Source organism: Chiloscyllium punctatum, chromosome 3 (assembly GCF_047496795.1).
Source record: "Chiloscyllium punctatum isolate Juve2018m chromosome 3, sChiPun1.3, whole genome shotgun sequence".
Lineage (NCBI taxonomy): Eukaryota > Metazoa > Chordata > Chondrichthyes > Orectolobiformes > Hemiscylliidae > Chiloscyllium > Chiloscyllium punctatum.
Window position 1 is genome coordinate 157470975 of NC_092741.1, and position 22160 is coordinate 157493134.

The 22160-nt window shown below is 42.8% G+C and overlaps 1 protein-coding gene across 12 annotated transcripts in view; it reads right to left on the reverse strand.

The window, feature by feature from the left end:
- The window catches only part of LOC140467006 (DNA (cytosine-5)-methyltransferase 3A-like), a 638661-nt gene that overhangs the window by 296213 nt on the left and 320288 nt on the right, over positions 1 to 22160 (reverse strand). For all 12 annotated transcript variants that reach the window (XM_072563080.1, XM_072563028.1, XM_072563020.1 and 9 more), the window contains 2 exons: positions 8159 to 8205; positions 6598 to 6744 (listed from right to left, as the gene is read on the reverse strand). In XM_072563080.1, the coding sequence (XP_072419181.1) occupies positions 6598 to 6744; positions 8159 to 8205 (194 nt within the window). The remainder of the gene's footprint in view (positions 1 to 6597; positions 6745 to 8158; positions 8206 to 22160) is intronic.

The window sequence follows — 22160 nt, forward strand, 5'->3', positions numbered from 1 at the left end:
GACATGGCCAAGGTGAGGAAGTGGAGGGTATCAAGGTCAAATTGTTCAATTAATCCAGATTTAATTCCAGACAAACATTTGTGAGACATAATTGGACATGTAAGAATGTCAATGGAGGGCAGTCAGCTGGTGTCAACTCCCAGGGAACTGGATGAGAAAGGAAAGGCATTAGATGAGGATGGAATGATTTGGCAAATGATACCAAAGGGTGCAGTGAGGTTTCAGAAGCCAAATAAGAGGAGAAGGACAGTGCCACATGGTCCCATTGGACATCATTTCTGATTTTGGCCAGTGTTGTTTTTGTGTTATAGTAGGGATGTAAACCAGGTTAGAGAGATTCAGACACAACAGTTACAGGAAATGGTAACAGAAAGGGAGACAACATATTCAAGAACTTTACAAAGAAATGAATGTTAGTTTACAAAGGTAATGGGTCAAGACTGACTATTTTTAATGCAGAAAGAGATAGGTTCTGCTTTGAAAGGCAAGGGTTCAATGCTGGAAGAGGAATAGTCGCCATTAAATGGCCATTGATTTAAGGGGAACAGGATCAAAGAATTTGGAGGTGAATCTCAAAATTAAAATGAGATCAGAGAATATGTGAATAAAGATAGAAGAGAAACTGATGAAAGATTCTGACTCATCTTCCTGATAAATTAAAACAGGAAAAAATTCACCAGATATGGATGATCACGGATCTACAACAATGCCTATTCCCCACATTAAACTTAATTTAGCAATGGATAGTCTAGTAGCAACGGGAACTAATGAAAACCAGCTTCTACACTCAGCATTCGATTAATATAATGCAAAACATTATCTTCAACAATGGAAACAACTGAAACTATGCTACTTAACTGTTTCATGCTGTGATTCACTCTAAAATCTAGTTTTCCAGTGAAAGGAGCATCCAGTTTATTCAGCTGTCCTCTAGTGATTCTGTGGTAGTTATGGCACCTGCCCTGAAATGTTATCTTCCAATCTCCCCCTGTCTGAGATACCCCAATTACAATCCACTCTGACTTTGGAATACAGAATAAAGGAATAGAGTAAAGAAGTGGATTGCTGAAAAGACACAATGCATTAGTCAGACCACCCCCTGGAGTATTGTGTAAACCTTTTGGTTCCCTTACTTGAGGAGGGATGTCGTTTTTTTCAGGCAGTTCAGAAGAGGTTCATCAGATTGATTCCAGTGGCGAGAGGTTTGTCTGATGAAGAGAGATTGAGCAATTTAGCCCTTTACTGTCTGGACTTTACAAGATTGAGAGAGAACCTAATTGAGGGATATGATGCTAAAGGGGATTGACAGAGTAGGCACAGAAAGGATACTTCCTCATATGGGGCTATCCCAAGTGAGAGATTAAAATTATAGGATGGGGGATAGCAGATTGAAATCAGAGATACAGAGGAATTACTTCCTGTGAAGGGTCATGAATCTGTGGCACTCACTGCCCCGGAGTGTGGTGGATGCTGGAACATTTAGTAAATTTAAGAAGAAGATTGACAGATTTTTAATAAGTATTGGGTTGAAGGGTTATGGAGAGTGGGCAGGAAAGTGGAGTTGAGGCCAAGATGAGATCAGCCATGATTGTAGTGGGCTGAATGGCCTCCTCCTGCTCCTAGCTCTTTGTTCTTACCTTATATTTCTGCAGGAAATTGTTGCCTTACTCTTTCAATGGCTTTAATAACTTTCAAAAAAGGGAACATCTTTGCAACTTTGCCCTCCTCACTCTAAAATTCCACCAGCTCTTCCTTGCTGCTGTATTGACAAATCTCGAATCCCTGGTACCATTATGTAATGTTTCCTACCTGTACTTCGAGCTTTGAAGATCTGTCTATCTGCAGCTCAACGCCTTCTCTAATCTTCCCCTCCATTATGACATGACCAGTTAAGATTCACTGTCCAAAGTTTAACATTTCTCATTTCTTTGTGTTGAATTACATCTTTCATCTTTCTGTCTAATTTGTTAACCTGCTAAATGCTTCTGTTAATCACTTGCTTTGTGGAAAAAAAACCTTTAGTTTTACTTTTGCTTTGTTAGTGCCCTAGTCATGTTCTCAAGTGTTGAGCTCAAAGTCCAGTTAAGAATTCTCAATATGTCAAAGACCTGTCTTATTTTATTTTAAGGACTGCAGATGCTGGAGATCAGAGCTGAAAAATATGTTGCTGGAAAAGCGCAGCAGGTCAGGCAGCATCCAAGGAACAGGAGAATTGACGTTTCGGGCATAAGCTCTTCTTCAGGAATGAAGAGGGTGTGCCAAGCAGGCTAAGATAAAAGGTAAGGAGGAGGGACTTGGGGGAGGGGTGTTGGGAATGCGATAGGTGGAAGGAGGTTAACGTAAGGGTGATAGGCCGGAGAGGGGGTTGGGGCAGAGAGGTCGGGAAGAAGATTGCAGGTCAAGAAGGCGGTGCTGAGTCCAAGGGTTGGGACTGAGAAAAGGTGGGGGGAGGAGAAATGAGGAAGGTGGAGAAATCTGCATTCATCCCGTGTGGCTGGAGGGTTCCTAGGCGGAAGGTCTCTTGCATGTCCTTGGCGGAGTGGGAGGGGGAGTTAAAGTGTTCAGCCACGGGGTGGTTGGGTTGGTTGGTGCAGGTGTCCCAGAGGTGTTCCCTGAAACGTTCCGCAAGTAGGTGGCCTGTCTCCCCAATGTAGAGGAGGCCACACTGGGTGCAGCGGATGCAGTAGATGATGTTTGTGGAGGTGCAGGTGAATTTGTGGCGGATATGGAAGGATCCCTTGGGGCCTTGGAGGGAAGTGAGGGGGGAGGTGTGGGCGCAAGTTTTGCATTTCTTGCAGTTGCAGGGGAAGGTGCCAGGGGTGGATGTTGGGTTGGTGGGGGATGTGGACCTGACAAGGGAGTCGTGGAGGGAGTGGTCTTTCTGGAACGCTGATAGGGGAGGGGAGGGAAATATATCCTTGGTGGTGGGGTCTGTTTGGAGGTGGCGGAAATGACAAAGGATGATATGATGTATCTGGAGGTTGGTGGGGTGGTAGGTGAGGACCAGTGGGGTTCTGTCCTGGTTGGAGGGGTGGGGTTCAAGGGTGGAGGAGCGGGAAGTGGAGGAGATGCGGTGGATAGCATCGTCAACCATGTCTGAGGGGATATTGCGGTCTTTGAAGAAGGAGGCCATCTGGGTTGTTCGGTAATGGAACTGGTCCTCTTGGGAGCAGATGCGGCGGAGGCGAAAGAATTGAGAATATGGGATGGCGTTTTTACAGGGGGCAGGGTGGGAGGAGGTGTAGTCTAGGTAGCTGTGGGAGTCGGTCGGTTTATAGTAAATGTCTGTGTTGAGTCGGTCGTCTGAGATAGAAATGGAGAGGTCTAGGAAGGGGAAGGAGGAGTCTGAGACGGTTCAGGTAAATTTGAGGTTGGGGTGGAAGGTGTTAGTAAAGTGGATGAACTGTTCAACCTCCTCGTGGGAGCACGAGGTAGCGCCGATACAGTCATCGATGTAGCGGACGAAAAGGTAGGGGGTGGTGCCAGTGTAGCTGCGGAAGATGGACTGTTCCACATATCCTGCGAAGAGGCAGGCATAGCTGGGGCCCATGCTGGTGCCCATGGCTACTCCTTTGGTTTGGAGGAAGTGGGAGGATTGGAAAGAGAAGTTGTTCAGAGTGAGGACCAGTTCAGTCAGTCGAAGGAGGGTGTCAGTGGAAGGGTACTGTTGGTTCGGCAGGAAAGGAAGAAGTGGAGGGCTATGAGGCCTTCATGATGGGGGATGGAGGTGTATAGGGACTGGATGTCCATGGTGAAGATAAAGCGTTGGGGGCCGGGGAAGTGAAAATCATGGAGGAAGTGGAGGGCGTGGGTGGTGTCCCAAATGTAGGTGGGGAGTTCTTGGACGAAGGGGGACAGGACAGTGTCAAGGTATACAAAGATGAGTTCGGTGGGGCAGGAGCAGGCTGAGACAATGGGTCGGCCGGGGCAGTCAGGTTTGTGGATTTTGGGCAGGAGGTAGAGCAACAACAAGGGAGGCGCGGTGGTAGTTTGGTGCACCAATCTTTACACCGCTGAGGCTAAACGCCAGCTCGCAGACACCTCCTCCTACTGCCCCCTTGACCATGACCCCACCTCCCACCACCAAACCATCATCTCCCAGACCATCCATAACCTCATCACCTCAGGGGATCTCCCATCCACTGCCTCTAACCTCATAGTCCCACAACCCCGCACCGCCCGGAGCAGTGAGTTCTGGAGCAGTGAGTCCTGGAGCAGTGAGTCCCGGAGTAGCGAGTCCCAGAGCAGTGAGTCCTGGAGCAGCGAGTCCCGGAGCAGCGAGTCCCGGAGCAGTGAGTCCTGGAGCAGTGAGTCCCGGAGCAGCGAGTCCCGGAGCAGTGAGTCCTGGAGCAGTGAGTCCTGGAGCAGCGAGTCCTGGAGCGGCGAATCCCGGAGCAGTGAGTCCCGGAGCAGTGGGTCCTGGAGCAGCGAGTCCTGGAGCGGCGAATCCCGGAGCAGTGAGTCCCGGAGCAGTGGGTCCTGGAGCAGTGAGTCCTGGAGCAGTGAGTCCTGGAGCGGCGAGTCCTGGAGCGGTGAATCCCGGAGCAGTGAATCCCGGAGCAGTGAGTCCCAGAGCAGCGAGTCCCGGAGCAGTGAGTCCTGGAGCAGTGAGTCCTGGAGCAGCGAATCCCAGAGCAGCGAGTCCCGGAGCAGTGGGTCCTGGAGCAGTGAGTCCTGGAGCAGCGAGTCCTGGAGCGGTGAATCCCGGAGCAGTGAATCCCGGAGCAGTGAGTCCCGGAGCAGCGAGTCCTGGAGCAGTGAGTCCTGGAGCGGCGAATCCCGGAGCAGCGTGAGGGTAGCAAGTCCCAGTCGGAGACTAGCGAAGGGGAGGCAGTTCTGGAACTTACCTTGGAGCAGCTGAGTGCCAGTACGGAATGGCCTGGAGGCTTCGAGTGGAATGGGGATGGCTGTTAGTCTGGAGTCTGGTGTGGGCAGGAGGGTCAGACCACAGGCAGAGGCCCTACACTGAGCTGCTACACTGTAATGTCTATTTGAAATGCCCTACCTTACTGTAATGTCAACCCTTTAATGGTGTCTTATTTCTAAATCAATTCTAAACTCTGTAAAGTAATGCAACTACTTATACTCCTCTGTCGTATCCAAGTCTTGTACCGAGGTACTTGTACCTAAGATAGTGCCATAAGAGGTAGACATTGTAAATACTTTTCACTGTATTTCTACAATGCAGTACATGTGACATTAAAAGGATATTCTAATCTAACCAGCCTTTATCCATCAGGACTCTCCCGAGTTCCAGAAAACACTGAGTTCACTGCAACATGACATCACGTTAAATACCAAGTACATAACAACCCCCAAGAAAAAGTCTCAACAAATGTTGAAGGTTTGCTCAACCAGATCAGCCATGACCTTATTGAATGCTGGAGTAGGCCCGATGGGCCAAAGGGCCTTGTACGTGCTATATTCTCAAGGTGCAATGAAATCAGAACAGTTTACAATCTTTTCTGCTCTTTTGTTTCCATTCTTTATTTAAATAGCCAGTGTCCTACGGCTAGCTACTTTAAGAAGTTGCAGGATCTCTGGTTCTGGTTTCGAATTAGAACTTTAGTCACAATTCACAGCTAGCTTCCACATTCTGTACACCTGAAAACCAGGACAATGAAAACAAGGCTTTGTTCCTTGTGTTTTCTTTGTCTCTTAGTTTCAAACGGGCAAATAAAAGATCTAGAATTGTAACAAATTAAAAAGCAATAATCTGTGCAGCACTTACAGGACTAAGTCAGAGCAATTGACAGATTTATGTTCTGCTGATTAGATTCATGTCATATTTCCAAAACAGTGAGGGCAAGGTGCAAAGATCTTAACCATAGAGGTATAAAATACAGATTACGAGGCCATGTGTCCTCCTGCTCTGCCTTTCCCCCCCCATTTTCTTGTTACATTAATAAGAAACGTCTAAAGAGGAATGGGGAAACTACACCTAATGTTCATCTCCAAAGTGCTAATGTCATCTTTGAGCAAAGAAAACCTGCTAGTAACGAGTATTATTAAAAAAAACTCCACGTTTTCGATTAATGTTGGACTTCAACTAGGTTTATAACAGAATGCATTACACTATCATACAATAGCGGCAACCAAATGAATAACTTTTAGCTAAGAACATTGTAGTAACCTTCTATCACGGGATCAATGTATCCTCAATTACAGATCCCAAATGTTTGATGTAAACAGGACTCACTGACATCAATCTTTTCCATCACATTAGGATACATGAAAACTCTGCACAAACACCAGAAATGCCCACAGTCAATTAATTCAAAATTGGACATAAACTTGTCAACAGGAGTTGGAAGAAGGTGATTAAAAGATACAGCATCTTTTATTCAAGAGGATGCCTGATGTATCTGAACTGGCTTGATTGTGTCATTGCTTTGTAATTCCTGGTTACCTATTATTTGATATTCAAGCACAGGAGATATGAACTCTGTCAACTTATAACGGGTTTATCTTAAATTTAGTGCAAGTTTCAAACTGCCATTTTCATCCTTTATTTGAATGTTAACCCCACTTTTAAATGAATGAGGATTTTGTTCTTCTCTTAATATAAGCCCAGTTGTTTTCATAACATTGACTGACCTCCTTCTTCCATTTTGCCAGCCACTCATCTCTCTTCCTTTTGCTGATGTAATAGGGATCACCGGCCTGGAACGTTATTCGCTGCATCGGTCTCTGACGCAGACTACTCTCCCATCCTGATTGGCCACGACGCCGGCCCCTTGTTCCCTGGTCAAAAAGAACACATATTGTTCACAACATTAATCTATTATACACCAGTTATTTACTTCTAACTTCAAGACCAAGTTAACAATACTGAGTGAGAATGAGTTACTCTAAATGCTGCCAACAGCTAGGTTGCTGGAGATGGAGGTGAAAGTTTGATCCAAATTACAGCTGGTCAGGGAGATTTCTCCAGGGCATTGAGCTGGTCTGGAAAGGGTTATCCAACCAGTTTTGGTTCAAGCGTTTGATTAAATGTGGAGTGTTTTAGGTTTTACTGAACAGTGGCAGACAAAACTGAAAACAAAGTTAAATCTCTTCCAAATTAAAGAAAAATACACCTATGCACAAAGAGGGGGGCGGGGAAGTTTTGCAGTTTCATTTGGTCAATTAAACCCAGAACATGTTGTATTTACATTTTGGTGAATTTAACATCCATTCCTCCTGGTTAAATTCTGAAGCTTCTTATTCACACACAAATGGACTCTTAAATATACCTAGTGAAAGGTAGCCTGTGACTTATCAATTAAACATATTTTCATAGAATCCTTCCAGTGCAGTTTGAGACGATTTGGCCTATCAACTCTGCACCAACCCTCAGAAAAGCATGGCCACCCTATCCCTGTAACCTCCATAACTCCACATTTCTCAAGACTAGTGCACCTACCCTGTACATCCCTGGACACTACAGACAATGTAGCATTGCCAATCCACCCTAGCCTGCACATCTTTGAATTGTGGGAGGAAAGTGGAGCACTCAGTGTAGGACGATATTTGTAGTAATTAAGTAACAACAGTGACTGTTGATAATTGATGTATGAATGAAAAAAAACCCTCATAAATCACTTAATTGTTTTTTGATGCAGAGTGTGGTACAAATGAACCTGAAACATTGACGATACATATACCCAGCTTGTGGGACTTCTGATGAAATATGATGGCTTCATACAGAAGCTACACATGAATAAACTGCGAGCATAAGTATGGTGGTGTAATTCACATCTCTATTTAATAACAAGATCGAACCTTATCTAGATATAAATTAACAGGCTTGTCCCCGACATAATGTGAAACTTAAAGAATTTACTTTATAAAAAAAAGTATGCTTGTGCATTGAACAGAATTCAAAATAATGTTTTAAATGCGTGTGATATGAATCCAGGGATTTCATTTCACGGCAATTCGACCAAACTGTAATATTGTAAATAATGGGATGTTTACTGGATCCACTTTCATCTTCTCTGCCTGGAACCATCCATGATGTAATGCAGCATTGAATAGACAGGGAGTGACATAAACGTTCTGATGTAAAAGCTGTTGAGCAAAGTATCATGAAATAGGAAATAATGTTCCACAAAAACTCACTCCCATGCACATTGAAACATTTATATCATACATAAGATAAAAGAAAGGATATTACCTCTATTTTTACTGATTCCTGTGTTGATGTGGTGTCTTCCTCAGATCCTAAAAAAAACAAAAAAACTCATTCATGGTTCTGCTGCATGATATCACCCAACGTACGAGACCTCAATATGAAACACACAATGTAATAATACCTGGGTCCTACCATAAAGTTACAGGCAGTCTGATTATAATTACAAACAATCTTGAAATGGTATGCAGTTCTTTATGTAGGGGGTGAATAACAGGCAGTTAGCTAAGTTCTGAGATTGTCAAGAAATCTGCATTTCCCACTTTGTGAAATTCCGTTCTCCTGCAAATGAATGTGTGTGAACCATATAGCTGAGGTCTCATATTTCCTTTATAAACCACATATCTATGATATCACTTTAAATTCTGTCATGGGATTCAGGGTTAATGCTGGGAGCTGCTAGATTTTACATCAGTTCAAAATACATTTTTTCTTCTCTCTCACATTGGAATCACTCAGTTAAAAATCACACAACACTAGATGATAGTCCAACAGGTTTAATTGGAAGCACTAGCTTTCGGAGCACTGTTCCCTCATCAGGTGGTGTTGTGTGATTTTTAACTTAGTACACCCCAGTCCATCACGGGCATCTCCAAATCATGGAATCACTCACTTAGTGAGCCAGAATGGATTGCATTTCCAATAGTTTCAAGTGGCCCCTGCTCCAACCAACTGGGGTTAGTTGCTAAGGAAGTTGACCTTTTCAGCTGGAGGTGTCAGAAGTTATATGACAACTATGTTTGCACAATTACTACCCTTTCCCACAAATTCCAAATAATAAAAAGTAAGCCAACTGCCCTAAAAGAGCAAGCTGGCATTCAATGGAGAGAATGGTGGTATGGGGCAAAGGCTGGAGAGTGGGTGAGAGCCCTGTGTTGCCTTTTTGGGAAGCTGGTCATATCAACTGGATGGGAGTCTCATCCCTTTGAGAGCTGCTGACCAATCAGAGGAGGCAGTGGTTGCTTTCTGCACGATACCTACCTGAGGCTTAGGATCTCAACGAACCCTGGAATGTAATGACAGGGATCGTGAGGTGGAGTTAGAGGGGAGAGGGGAGAGATGCCGAGGATTGGAGGTAACTCTCAGCAGACTCCTTCCTTCTTACTGTAGGCCCTCTTGATCAGGCAATGAGTGCTTGAAAGCAGGGGTCACACTGCCTACTTCCCCAGCCCCTGCGACCTATAACTGTCTACTCACATGGTGAGTCCACCAGTTGTAGCTGGTGAAGCCCAGCAAGAGTGGGACAAAGTCCTTGATTGGAGATCAATTAACCCCATCACAGACTGAGTGGCTGACAGCTTCCAACCTGGCTAAATATCTGCTCCACACACCCTCCACGTCAAACATACCACAGGGAGGCTATTACATTGGCCTCTGGAGCCAGTTAGCAGAGGTATATGAAGCTTCCCAGGAACATTTCTAACATCTAATTGATAAATGTGTAAAGAAATGAAAAGTAGTGACATGATTGCTTAGCACACTCAGAAGATCTCATAATTATGAAATAGTTTGTGGAAAATCCTTTTTTCTCCTTTTACTACAATGCATTACATTATCATGTCAACATAGACCACCACATTGTAAGGCAAATACAAAGCAGACCAAGTGACCTCATTTCTTCCACAAACATTACAAGGCATTGTGTCATTGTGAAATGTGTTAGCAGCCAAGGATGCAAAAACAGAGTTGAGATGAGTTACTGTGAAAGGAAGGGACTGCGAATCAATGATAAAACAAAACACTCAGATTTGTATGGCACCGTGAACATGCTTAGGATGGTACGGCGAGTCAGTGGTTAGCACGGCTGCCTCACAGCACCAAAGATCCAGGTTCAATTCCACCCTTGAGCAGTTTGAACATTTTCCCTGTGTCTGCATGGGTTTCCTTCAGGTGTTCCGGTTTCCTCCCACAGTCCAAAATGTGCAGGTGAGGTGGATTGGCCATGGGGAATGCAGAGTTATAGGGAGAGGAATGAGGGAGTTGGGGGTGTTGGTCTGGGGAGTTGGTGTGGACTTGATTGGCTGAATGGCCTGTGTCCACACTGTGGGGATTCTATAATTTTAAGAGCATCCCGAATTATGTTTGAGGTCCAGCTCCCCCAGGCAACTTTGGCAGTTGATGTGCAAACAGCAGGAGTTCTAAACAGTCAATGTGCTTTTGGTGGGGTAGCTATGGTGGAGGGACGTTGATCAGGACTTTAACAGAGTGCTTTCACTTTCCTCTGATTCATGCTGTGGTATATTTTGTATCCATTAGAGCTTACAAATAAGACGATGGGTCAATATTTTATCTGAAAGATGGCAGTTCTGGCAATATCATACTTTTTCAGTAATGTGCTGCATTAGGACTTGAAGTTGTTCCCTTCGGACAGAGAAATGAGAGAGCGACCACTGAGCCAAATATGACACGTTAGCTTGGTGAGACTCATTATCAACAAAATAGTACTGCTAGTCAGAGTTCCCCTTTGCTGTTCTTAAAACATCTTAACTCAGTGCCTCAATCTTCAAAAGCATCTCAGAAATGTTCATAGCTTGGCAAATCTAAATCAACAAATAACAAAATTTATATCAACAGATTCTGACCTCCTTAATTTGAAATGGGTGAGTTGTCAGGCAGTGATGCAAGTTAATTGCCTGCTACAGTGCTGAGTTCTTAGTTCTCACAGAATTAGCTGAATCCATTTAAGGAAGAGGTACACGACAGCGATGACGACATAAATTAACCTCAGAGAAACTGCATGGGGAAGGCTCCCTCACTGACTGTGGATAATCTTTATATAAATATGAGACATGAACAGCTTCAAGATTTTCTGTGACATCTCCAAAGTGCCGAAGATAAGTTCACACATAAAGCCAGGCCACATCAGGAAGATTGGCGAGCTGATGGTGACAATGAAAGGGCCTCCCAGCTTGTCAGTGCATTTACAGGAAGAAGAAGGAAAAGAGATGAATATTAGAAATGGCAGCATTTAGGGCAGATGTGGTGCAGAAAGTTTATTTTATCAAATTATTTCTCCAATTTTCTTTGAGGATTTCTTGTGAAAAGTTGATGTGCAGAGAGATCTGGGAGTGCAGGTCCATTGTACCCTGAAGGTTGCTGCACAGGTGGATAGAGTGATCAAGGCGGCATATAGTATGCTTGCCTTCATCAGACGGGGTATTGAGTATAAGAGCTGGCAAGTCATGGTACAAGACATTGGTTCGGCCGCATTTAGAATACTGCGTACAGTTCTGGTCGCCACATTACCAAAAGGATGTGAATGATTTGGAGAGGGTGCAGAGAAGACTTACGAGGATGTTGCCTGGTATGGAAGGTGCTAACTATGAAGAGAGGTTGAGTAGGTTAGGTTTGCTTTCATTAGTAAAAAGGAGATTGAGGGGGGACCTGATTGAGGTTTACAAAATCATGAAGGGTATAGACAGGGTGGATAGAGACAAGCTTTTTCCCAGGATGAAGGATTCAATAACGAGAGGTCAGGCTTTCAAGGTGAGGGGTGAAAAGGTTAAAGGGGATACACACGGCAAGTACTTCACACAGAGGGTGGTGGGTGCCTGAACTGCATTCTGGATTAGTGGTGCTGGAAGAGCACAGCAGTTCAGGCAGCATCCAAGTAGCTTCGAAATCGTCGTTTCGGGCAAAAGCCCTTCATCTGCATTGCCAGCAGAGGTGGTAGAGGCAGGCACGGTAGATTCATTTAAGGTGTGTTTGGACAGATGCATGGGTAGGTGGGGAGCAGAGGGGTACAAATGCTTAGGAATTGGGCGATAGGTTTAACAGTAAATTTTAATCAACTCAGGCTTGGAGGGCTGAAGAGCTTGTTTCTGGGCAGTAAATTTTCCTTGTTCTTTGTTCTTTGATCAGGAGTGGGAGGAACAGACTAATCCTCCGGATACAGGTAGTTCTTCTATAACATGATGATTGTGTTCGTGTGCAATCCTGTGTTATAGAAAAATCATGCTTTAGAAACAGCACTTAACATGTTGGTGATGTAATCATGTTACAGCCAATACACGATTTAAAATTTTTGTTTTGCAAACAGCATCTGCAATTCATTAATCACATTACAGCAAATTCACGGTGATGAAATATGCACTAGAGCAGAGCAACCTGTACCAAAACAAAACCTTCGACCTTCCGTGATGATTCACTTTTCGGTGCTCTTGCCTAACAAATAACATTAAACTCTGTTTCAGAACTATAATGTTTGGAGGTGGAGAGTGAAAAAGTACATTCCAGCCCAGTCTTTTTTCAGTTTACAGCCCACGTGTGATGCTGTTATAGAAATGGGAGACAGATAGAAGAGAACATTCTAAAGAAGCACTCTCTGCTGATTCACACTGCAGCTGTACAAGGTAAATCGAGTCCAAAAGTTGGGAATTCTCTGAAAAGATTTACAAGGATGTTGCTGAGACTGAAGAGTTTGAGTGAGTTTCAGTGGAGAGGCTGGAACCTTTTCAAAAGCGGAGAAGGTTGAGGGGTGATCTTATAGAGGTTTATAAAACCATGAGAAGCACAGATAAGGTAAATAACAAAGGTCCTTCCCATTGAGTTGGGAGTTCAAAACTAGAGGGCATAGTTTTAAGACGAGTGGAGAAAAATTTAAAAGAGACCTGAGGGGCGACTTCTTCACACAGAGGGTGGTTTGTATATGGAATGAACAGGAAAGTTATAGAAGGATATGGGCCAAATATAGGCAAATGGGATGAATTTAATTTGGGAAACTTTTGTTGGCATGGCTGAGTTGGACTGACGGCTCTGTTTCCATGCTTTATGACTCTGACTCTAAGGGCACAAGTGAAATAGTAAATTTTAAAACTGCAAATTTAAAGATGCATGAAGCAAACATAGAATAGATTTAATGGACAGTTTAACTTTTATCTTAATTGGGTAAAGCAGACGAGCAAATCTTAGAAAGGGTTGAATTCTTTTTAGTCCAAGAGTGTATTCTAGAAACAATAAGGGGCAATTTTATGTTAGATTTAATAATGAGTTAGACTTAGTTAACAAAGTGAATAACTAATGCTGTTATAATATGGTTGAGTTCATTATAGTAGTTCAAGTATACAAGTATAAAACAGCTGAAAGCCTTGATGTATATAAGACTGACTTTCATGCAATGAGATAGAGTATGCAAAGTAAACAGAGCAAAACTGTCAATAATTAAAATGTCAGAGGATTAAAGTTCAAAAAGGAATTTGACATAATATGAAATAAGCTTATATCCCTGAGGGGCAAGAGCTTTCACTTGGCAAAAAAAAAGCCAAATATGACTAAAGAGATAGAAACAGCATAACACTAAAAGACAAGTCCTACAAAACTACAAAAAATAAATCGAGACAAAAACAGAAACTGCTGGAAACAATTCCTCAGCCGGTCTGGCAGCATCTGTGGAGAAAAATCAGAGTTAACGTTTAGTGTTGAGTGACCCTTCTTCAGAAGGTTATCTCTGACCATAAGCTTTGATATTAAGCTGTTTTCAAATTGCCTTTCCAGCAATTTCTATTTTTGTCTCTGATTTACAGCATCCACAGTTTTTTCAGGTTTTACTTAAAAATTAAATACATCTGAGCAAATGGAAAACAATTAAACAGCATCAAAGGGTGACCAGCAGACAGTAAGAGATAACAAAATCAAAGCAAAATAATTCCACAATTTGGAAAGAGACAGTGGTCAGGAGTAACCCTTTGAAAACTGCTAATGGTGAGATTATCAATGAAAATAAAGAAATGACAAAGATGTTGAATAAGTTTCTATAGTTACTGTTGATGAAGAGGTTAGTAGACCAGGCAAACCAATATAACTAACAGTGAATTAGGAACAGGGTCTCACCAAACAGGGTCAGCAAACCAACAGGAAGGAAGAAAATAACAACACACACCCCCAGGATCAGAAAGTTCCTATCTCAAGATTTTAAGGGAAGTCGATAAGAACATTGCACTTTTGCAAAAACAATAGAAGGCATTCACAGTTTGAATAAATAATCAATTATTCTTGATAATCATAGCAAGCAGCCAAGTGCACAGGACTGTATTACAAGGGAGGTTAATAACCCAAGGGTGGGGATTCAAATTACATAATTCTTCAAGATCATTTATACATGTTAGGATTTTGTTATACATCACCAAGAAATGGCTACCTTACACAAATATTATGTTTAAGATAAATGCTATGTTTAAGATAAACAACAGAAACAATTATTGCTTCTGAAGTCAGTGACAAAGATTTCATACACTATCATGAAGTGGGATTGGTCTGCTACAGTGTCTATTGGAAGATTATCTGTGACCATAAACCTTGATATAACCTGTTTTTGCTTTCTCTATCTCACTGCATGATCAGTTACAAAATCCACTTGCATAATTTTCTTCTGAGGTGTTTCTGCTTTCACAAAGTTGTTTCCTTGATATTTTCAATCCAGGCATCAGTGGAGGCTGGCTCATTGAACATACCCAGAGTTGATTTGGACAGATTTTTAATGAAGCGTTTGGGAACAGTCAGGAACCTTGAGTAATGGGAACAATCAGGTACTACTATTGAATGTCAGTGCAACCTTAGGAAAGCAAATGTCTTCCTCCTGCTCCAATATCTTGTGTCTTTGCGTTCAATTTAAGAAAATAACAATGTCAAACAAACTGCAATTCACATGATGGATTTACATTTTATATAATCATACACAATGCTTGCAGAAGTAATTCCTAAAATTCCCACCAATTGTATACATAATAATAGTGACTATTTTTATGCTTTTGAAGCTTTCCACTTCAAATTATACTTTTGATGATAAATCCACTAATCCTGCAGTGAAAGAGAGGAGGAGGTATTTTTGAAAGGGAGTGGGGATCTGAATTTTAGAGCTATGGTCTTTCTGGAAATGTGTAATTAGTGAGTTACTCCTTCCCCTGCATCTTGAACAATTCATCGCTTTTAAAGAACATTGAAAAATGTGGAGACCCTGCAATTATACTACTTTTTCTATCACTCCATGATTAATCCCCTCAAATCAGGCTTCCAGTTTAGAAAAGAACTATAATCTCACTGAGATAAATTACAAATAAAATCCATTGGAATTGTTTTTTGCAGCTTCTGAGTTTCCGTAGCAATTGTAACCTGTCAGCTGCCAACAATAACATTGCTCACTCTCTATCCATGTCGGGCTCTCCTCCACAAACTCCTTCCACAGCACCGTGACATCATGGCCCTTCTCTCGTCTTTTAGTAGATGGATAATGAGAAAGTCAACTCTACAATCTACACTCTCATCTAACAACACACTCCATGTAATGACTCACAAACATTCTTTTCACAATTTCTCCTAAAACTTTTTCTCCCATGTCCCTACATGTAGTTATCATTTCTCTTCATCACTAGCCTCAGGTGATGTTAGTCAGACAGATGATATTAACTTCCACATGAGTATAAATGATTCTCTGCACAACCTGTTTGCTTGTTCCACAATTCCTAAGCCATCACCACTGTCTATTTGACATTGAGTGCACTCATTAAATTTTTGCAAAACTGACTATACCCTCTTCTGCTCCCATGTACACCTATGCACCTCCAATAACGTTACCAGCTGCCCAGTTGTGTGAAACGCTATCGCCTAAACCCGATATCAGTTTCCTCCACCATAGCCAATCCAGGAAGCATGAATACTTTCTTTCATGACTGAATCATTGTTTGTCCCCAGTGCCACATCCCTCCTCTGTTTCCATGATTAAATATGGAAATAAAACCAGATGGAATTATTTATCACTTAACATCTTTGTAATTGAGTTACATTCACCTTAGGCTGCAGATGTGATATTTCCTCCTTAAAGTCTATTGAATATCAGAAGATAGCAATGAAGCATGAAAAGGAAAGCTGAGCATTAATTCAATGCTGGATAATTGAAAGTAGTACTGCTTCAGAGAAGGTATTTTCAGTCAGCAGTAAAAAATCCCATGGTTTCTACTGCACAAAGCAGTGTTGTATGTTGGAAAACTCAACCTCCATTTCCTGCTCTGTACTTTAATACTGATAGAAAATTTACCTATTGCCTGGATTATATTTAAGAGCAACACAGCAAGAGCAGCTGTAAGTACAGTCCACACAAGAGGCCATATGTATATGGTCTTTAGAAGCTCTCTGAGCTCTTATTGACTTTTATCAAAAGCTACGCTCTAATCTTCAAAAAAACTACAGTAAATATTTTTAAAGTTCTGATACGATGTATTTTTATAAACAAAACTATGCAGAATCAGTGCCAAACATTACTAATGGTATTTTTGTTTATTTTGTGAAAATGATAAAATACAGACTTTAAGGTAACACTAGTGAAATGTGGGCACTTTTGCTCACACACTTTGAAGTGAAACATTGGGAGCTTTCACATCCATCTATCAGCCTAAGAACATAAAGAACAGAAATAATATCGTGCCTTCCATTTGTCCGAAGCAACTTGTCACTTTCAAGACTTGACAAAATTATTTTTCTTGTCTCCTGAGCTGACACAAGCCCAGGTGCTTTCATTGCTTGATGTATGAAGAAGATGCAGTTTCAGCCAATCCTGTGCTGAATTGGTGATTCACAAAGTAACAATGATTCTGTTGTTTAGTCATGTCACAATATCCTGCTTTGATGCCAGTTCACAGGTTTCCTTCTGCAGTGAGGTTGTGTAACCTGTCGAGGTACAGCAGATTCTTTGCTATCTGGTAGACTTAGGTCAATCGAATAAGAATCCCAGAATTTGCTCAGAAAGTGAAATCATGGTCTGAACAGACAAATACATGCTGAACACGTGTCCATTTGGTCACAGTTAACTCTCTACATCAATTTTCACTTCATATTGTAAAATGTCTTAACATAGCTACAATCCAGGGATGAATATTTATCCTGAATATCAAAGACAGTTTCATATGAGAAAAATCATTTGACTTAGTCCTGTTCTTTCATCTAGAAAAAGAAGGTGCATTAGCCCACTGCAGCATTGCCACAGAACAAATGTTAGCCCCGACACCATCAACTTTTATTTTCCACAGTAATCTTTGACATGGCCCCGTATCAAATGCTTTCTGGAAGTTGAAGTACATCTAATGGTTCTCCTTTATCTGCAGCATTAGAAACATAGAATCCCTCCAGTGTGGAAGCAGGCTATTCGGCCTGAGTTCACATTGATCCTCCAAAGACCATCCCACCCAGACCCAACCCCTACCCCTGTAACCATGCATTCTCCATGGCTAACCCACCAAGCCTGCACTTCCCTGGTCACTATGGTCAATTCAACATGGCTGGTCCACCCTAACCTGCACATCTTTGGACTGTAGGAGGAAATAGGAGCACCCGGTGGAAACGCATGCAGACACGGGGAGATTGTGCAAACTCCACACAGACACGGAGAGCATGTGTTACTTCTCCCAAGAACTCCAATAAATGGTTCAAGTTAGAACACGGAACATAGAATATGACAGCGCAGTAAAGGCCCTTCGGCCTTCGATGTTGCACCCACCCGTGGAACCAATCTGAAGCTTATCTAACCGACACTATTCTGTTTTCATCAATATGTCTATCCAATGACCACTTAAATGCCCTTAAAATTGACGAGTCTACTACTGTTGCAGGCAGTGCATTCCACACCCCTACTAATCTCTGAGTAAAGAACCTACCTCTGACATCTGTCCTATATCAATTTCAAGCTATGTCCCTTCGTGTTAGCCATCACCATCCGAGGAAATAGGCTCTCATTGTCCAATCTATTTAACCCTCTGATTATCTTATATGTCTCAGTTAAGTCACCTCTCAACCTTCTTCTCTCTAACGAAAACAGCCTCAAGTCCCTTGGCCTTTTCTCATAAGACCCTCCCTACATACTAAGCAACATTCTAGTAAATGTCCTTTGAACCCTTTCCAAAGCTTCCACATTCTTCCTATAATGTGGTGACCAGAACTGTACGCAATACTCCAAATGTGGCCGCACCAGAGTTTTGAGCAGCTGCAGCATGACCTCATGGCTCCGAAACTCAATCTCTCTATCAATAAACTCGAACTCACCGTATGCCTTCTTAACAGCTTTAACAACCTGGGTGACAACTTTTAGGGATCTATATACATGGACACCGAGGTCTCTCTGCTCAGCTACATTACCAAGAATCCTACCATTAGCCCTGTAATCTGTATTCCTGTTACTCCTGTCAAAGTGAATCACCTCACACATTTCTGCATTAAACTCCATTTGCCACCTCTCAGCCCAGCTCTGCAGCTTATCTATGTTACTCTGTAACCTGCAACATCCTTCAGCACTATCCATAACTCTACCTACTTGCAAATTTACTAACCCACCCTTCTATGCCCTCATCCAGATTATTTATAAAAATGACAAACAGTGGACCCAAAACAGATCCTTGCGGTATCCCACTAGTAACTGAACTCCAGGATGAATATTTCCCATCAACCACCACCCTCTGTCTGCTTTCAGCTAGCCAATTTCTGATCCAAACTGCTAAATCACCCTCAATCCCATGCCTCTGTGTTTTGTACAATAGCCGACTGTGGGGGATCTTATCAAACACCTTACTGAAATCCATATAAACCACATCAATTGCTTTACCCTCATCCACCTGTTTGGTCACCTTCTCAAAGAACTCAATAAGGTTTGTGAGGCATGACCTACCCTTCACAAAACTGTGTCGACTATTCCTAATCAACTTATTCATTTCCAGATGATTATAAATCTGATCTCTTATAACCTTTTCCAACACTTTACCCACAACAGAAGTAAGGTTTACAAGTTTATAATTTCCAGCCTTGTCTTTACCCCTCTTCATGAACAAGTGGACAACATTTGCTATCCTCCAGTCTTCCGGAACTATTCCTGTAGACAACGACAACATAAAGATCAAAATCAAAGGCTCGGCAATTTCCTCCCTGGCTTCCCAGAGAATCCTAGGATAAATCCCATCTGGCCCAGGGGACTTATCTATTTTTACACTTTCCAGAATTGCTAACACCTCCTCCCTGTGAACCTCAATCCCATTGAGTCTAGTAGCCTGTTTCTCAATATTCTCCTTGACCACATTGTCTTTTTCTAGTGTGAATACTAATGACAAGTATTCATTTAGCACTTCTCCATCTCCTCTGACTCCAGGCACAATTGACCACTACTACGCTTGATTGGCCCTAATCTTACTGATCATTCTTATATTTCTGATATAGGTATAGAGTGTTGCTGAACAAAGAGACCTTGGAGTGCAGGTTCATAGCTCCTTGAAAGTGGAGTCGCAGGTAGATAGGATAGTGAAGAAGGCGTTTGATATGCTTTCCTTTATTGGTCAGAGTATTGGGTACAGGAGTTGGGAGATCATGTTGCAGCTGTACAGGACATTAGTTAGGCCACTGTTGGAATATTGCGTGCAATTGTGGTCTCCTTCCTATCAGAAAGATGTTGTGAAACTTGAAAGGGTTCAGAAAAGATTTACAAGGATGTTGCCAGGGTTGGAGGATCTGAGCTAAAGGGAGAGGCTGAATAGGCTGGGGCTGTTTTCCCTGGAGCCTCGGAGGCTGAGGGGTGACCTTATAGAGGTTTACGAAATTATGAGGGGCATGGATAGGATAAACAGGCAAAGTCTTTTCCCTGGGGTCGGGGAGTCCAGAACTAGAGGGCATAGGTTTAGTGTGAGAGGGGAAAGATGTAAAATAGACCTAAGGGGCAACGTTTTCACGCAGAGGGTGGTACGTGTATGGAATGAGCTGCCAGAGGATGTGGTGGAGGCTGGTACAATTGCAACATTTAAGAGGCATTTGGATGGGTATATGAAGAGGAAGGGTTTGGAGGGATATGGGCCGGGTGCTGACAGGTGGGACTAGATTGGGTTGGGATATCTGGTCGGCATGGACGGGTTGGACCGAAGGGTCTGTTTCCATGCTGTACATCTCTATGACTCTATCTGCCAATGACTTCTCATGCCCCTCCTGGCTCTTCTCAGCTCTCTCTTTCGATCTTTCCTGGCTAACTTGTAATTCACAAGTGCCCTAACTGAGCATTCACAGCTCATCCTAACATAAGCCTTCTTCTTCCTTTTGACAAGAGATTCAACTTCTTTAGTAAACCAGGGCTCCCATGCTCGACAACTTCCTCCCTCCCTGACAGGTACATACTTATCAAGGACACGCAGTAGCTGGTCCTTGAATAAGCTGCACATTTTAATTGCGCCCATCCCCTGCAGTTTCCTTCTCCATCCTATGCAAACGAAATCTTGCCTAATTGCATTGCAATTGCCTCTCCCCAAGCTATAACTTTTGCAGTATATACTTATCCCTTTCCACCAGTTAAGTAAACATAACCTAATTATGTTTAGGTTTCCTGAAGAAGGGCTCTTGCCCGAAATGTCGATTCTCCTGTTCCTTGGATGCTGCCTGACCTGCTGCACTTTTCCAGCAACACATTTTCAGCTCTGATCTCCAGCATCTGCAGTCCTCACTTTCTCCCATAACCTAATTATGGTCACTCTCACCAAAGTCCTCACCTACCTCTGAATCTAACACATGGCCGAGTTCATTACCTTGTACCAAATTGAACAAAAACTGACCCATCTAAGGTACTTGAACTATAGTATTCCCAGCTAATATTTGTAAAGTTAAAGACCCCCATAACAGCTACCCTCTCACCCTAGCTCCTATCGAGGATCACCTTAGCTATCCTATCCTGTCCATCTCTGGAACTATGTGGAGGGCTATAGAAAACTCCCAACAGGGTAACCTCTCCTTTCCCTTTTCTCATCTCAATGCATAGTACCTCAGTAGACGTGTCTTCAAACGTCCTTTCTGCAACTGTAATACTGTCCTTGACTAACAATGCTACACCACTCCCTCTTTTACCATTTACTATAACATTCAAATCCCAGAACCTGCAATATCCGTTCCTGTCCCTGCTCTATCCATGTCTCTGAAATGGCCACAACATCAAAATCCCAGTTACCAACCTATGCTGCAAATTCACCCACCTTATTCTGGATGCTCCTGGTAGACTCACTTCAAAACAACTTCTTGCCTGCTGGTGCCTTCTTGAATCTTGAAATCTTAGCTGTGACTTCACTACTCACAACCTCCTGTATACTCGAACTACAATTTCAGGTCCCACTCTCCTGCTGAATTAGTTTAAACCCACCTGAAGAGCATTAGCAAATTTCCCCCCAGGATATCGGTACCCCTCTGGTTCAGGTGCAAACCATCCTCTTTGTAGAGGTCCCACCTACCCCGGAAAGAGCCCCAATTATCCAGGAATCCAAAACCCTCCATCCTGCATCATCCCTGTAGCCACGTGTTCAACTGCTCTCTCTCTCTCCCTATTCCTTGCCTCACTAGCACGTGGCACGGGCACAAACCAGAGATAACACTCTGTTTGTTCTAGCTCTAAGCTTCCACCCTAGCTCCCTGAATTTCTGCCTTACTCCCCATCCATTTTCCTACCTATGTCATTGATGCCTATGTGGACCACGACTTGGGGCTGCTCTCCATCCCCCACAAGAATCCCGAAAACACGATCCAAGACTTTCTGAAGTAATTCAAAGGTTTCTCTTGCCAATGGTTTGTCTTGATTCTCTACTATTTTATTGGGTGAATGCACCAACACTTGATCTATTCAGAGACTCCTGTAGTTTACTGACTATCAATACCAATCGCTGGTCTGTTTTATTCCCTGGTGGTTGACTCGTCCATTCCTGGTCCTGACCATCTTTCGGTGAAAAACCCTGGCTCACCACATTCCAACTGGAGCTCAAACTCTCTTCCATGTCATTTTTATCTCCATTCCTAACAATTTCAAGGCTTGACTAGCCTGCCGTTTTCGACTCTTTGGATGTTCCTCTGGACCAGCTTCTGTTTACTCAACACCATTTCCATTTTTACCATACGCTGGCCCCTTATCCCAAACACATCCAATCTAAAATTCATGCTCCTGTGATTAATTCCTTTTCTGTCTTTCCTCCTCCACATCTCTCCTGCAGTGTCTCAGGTC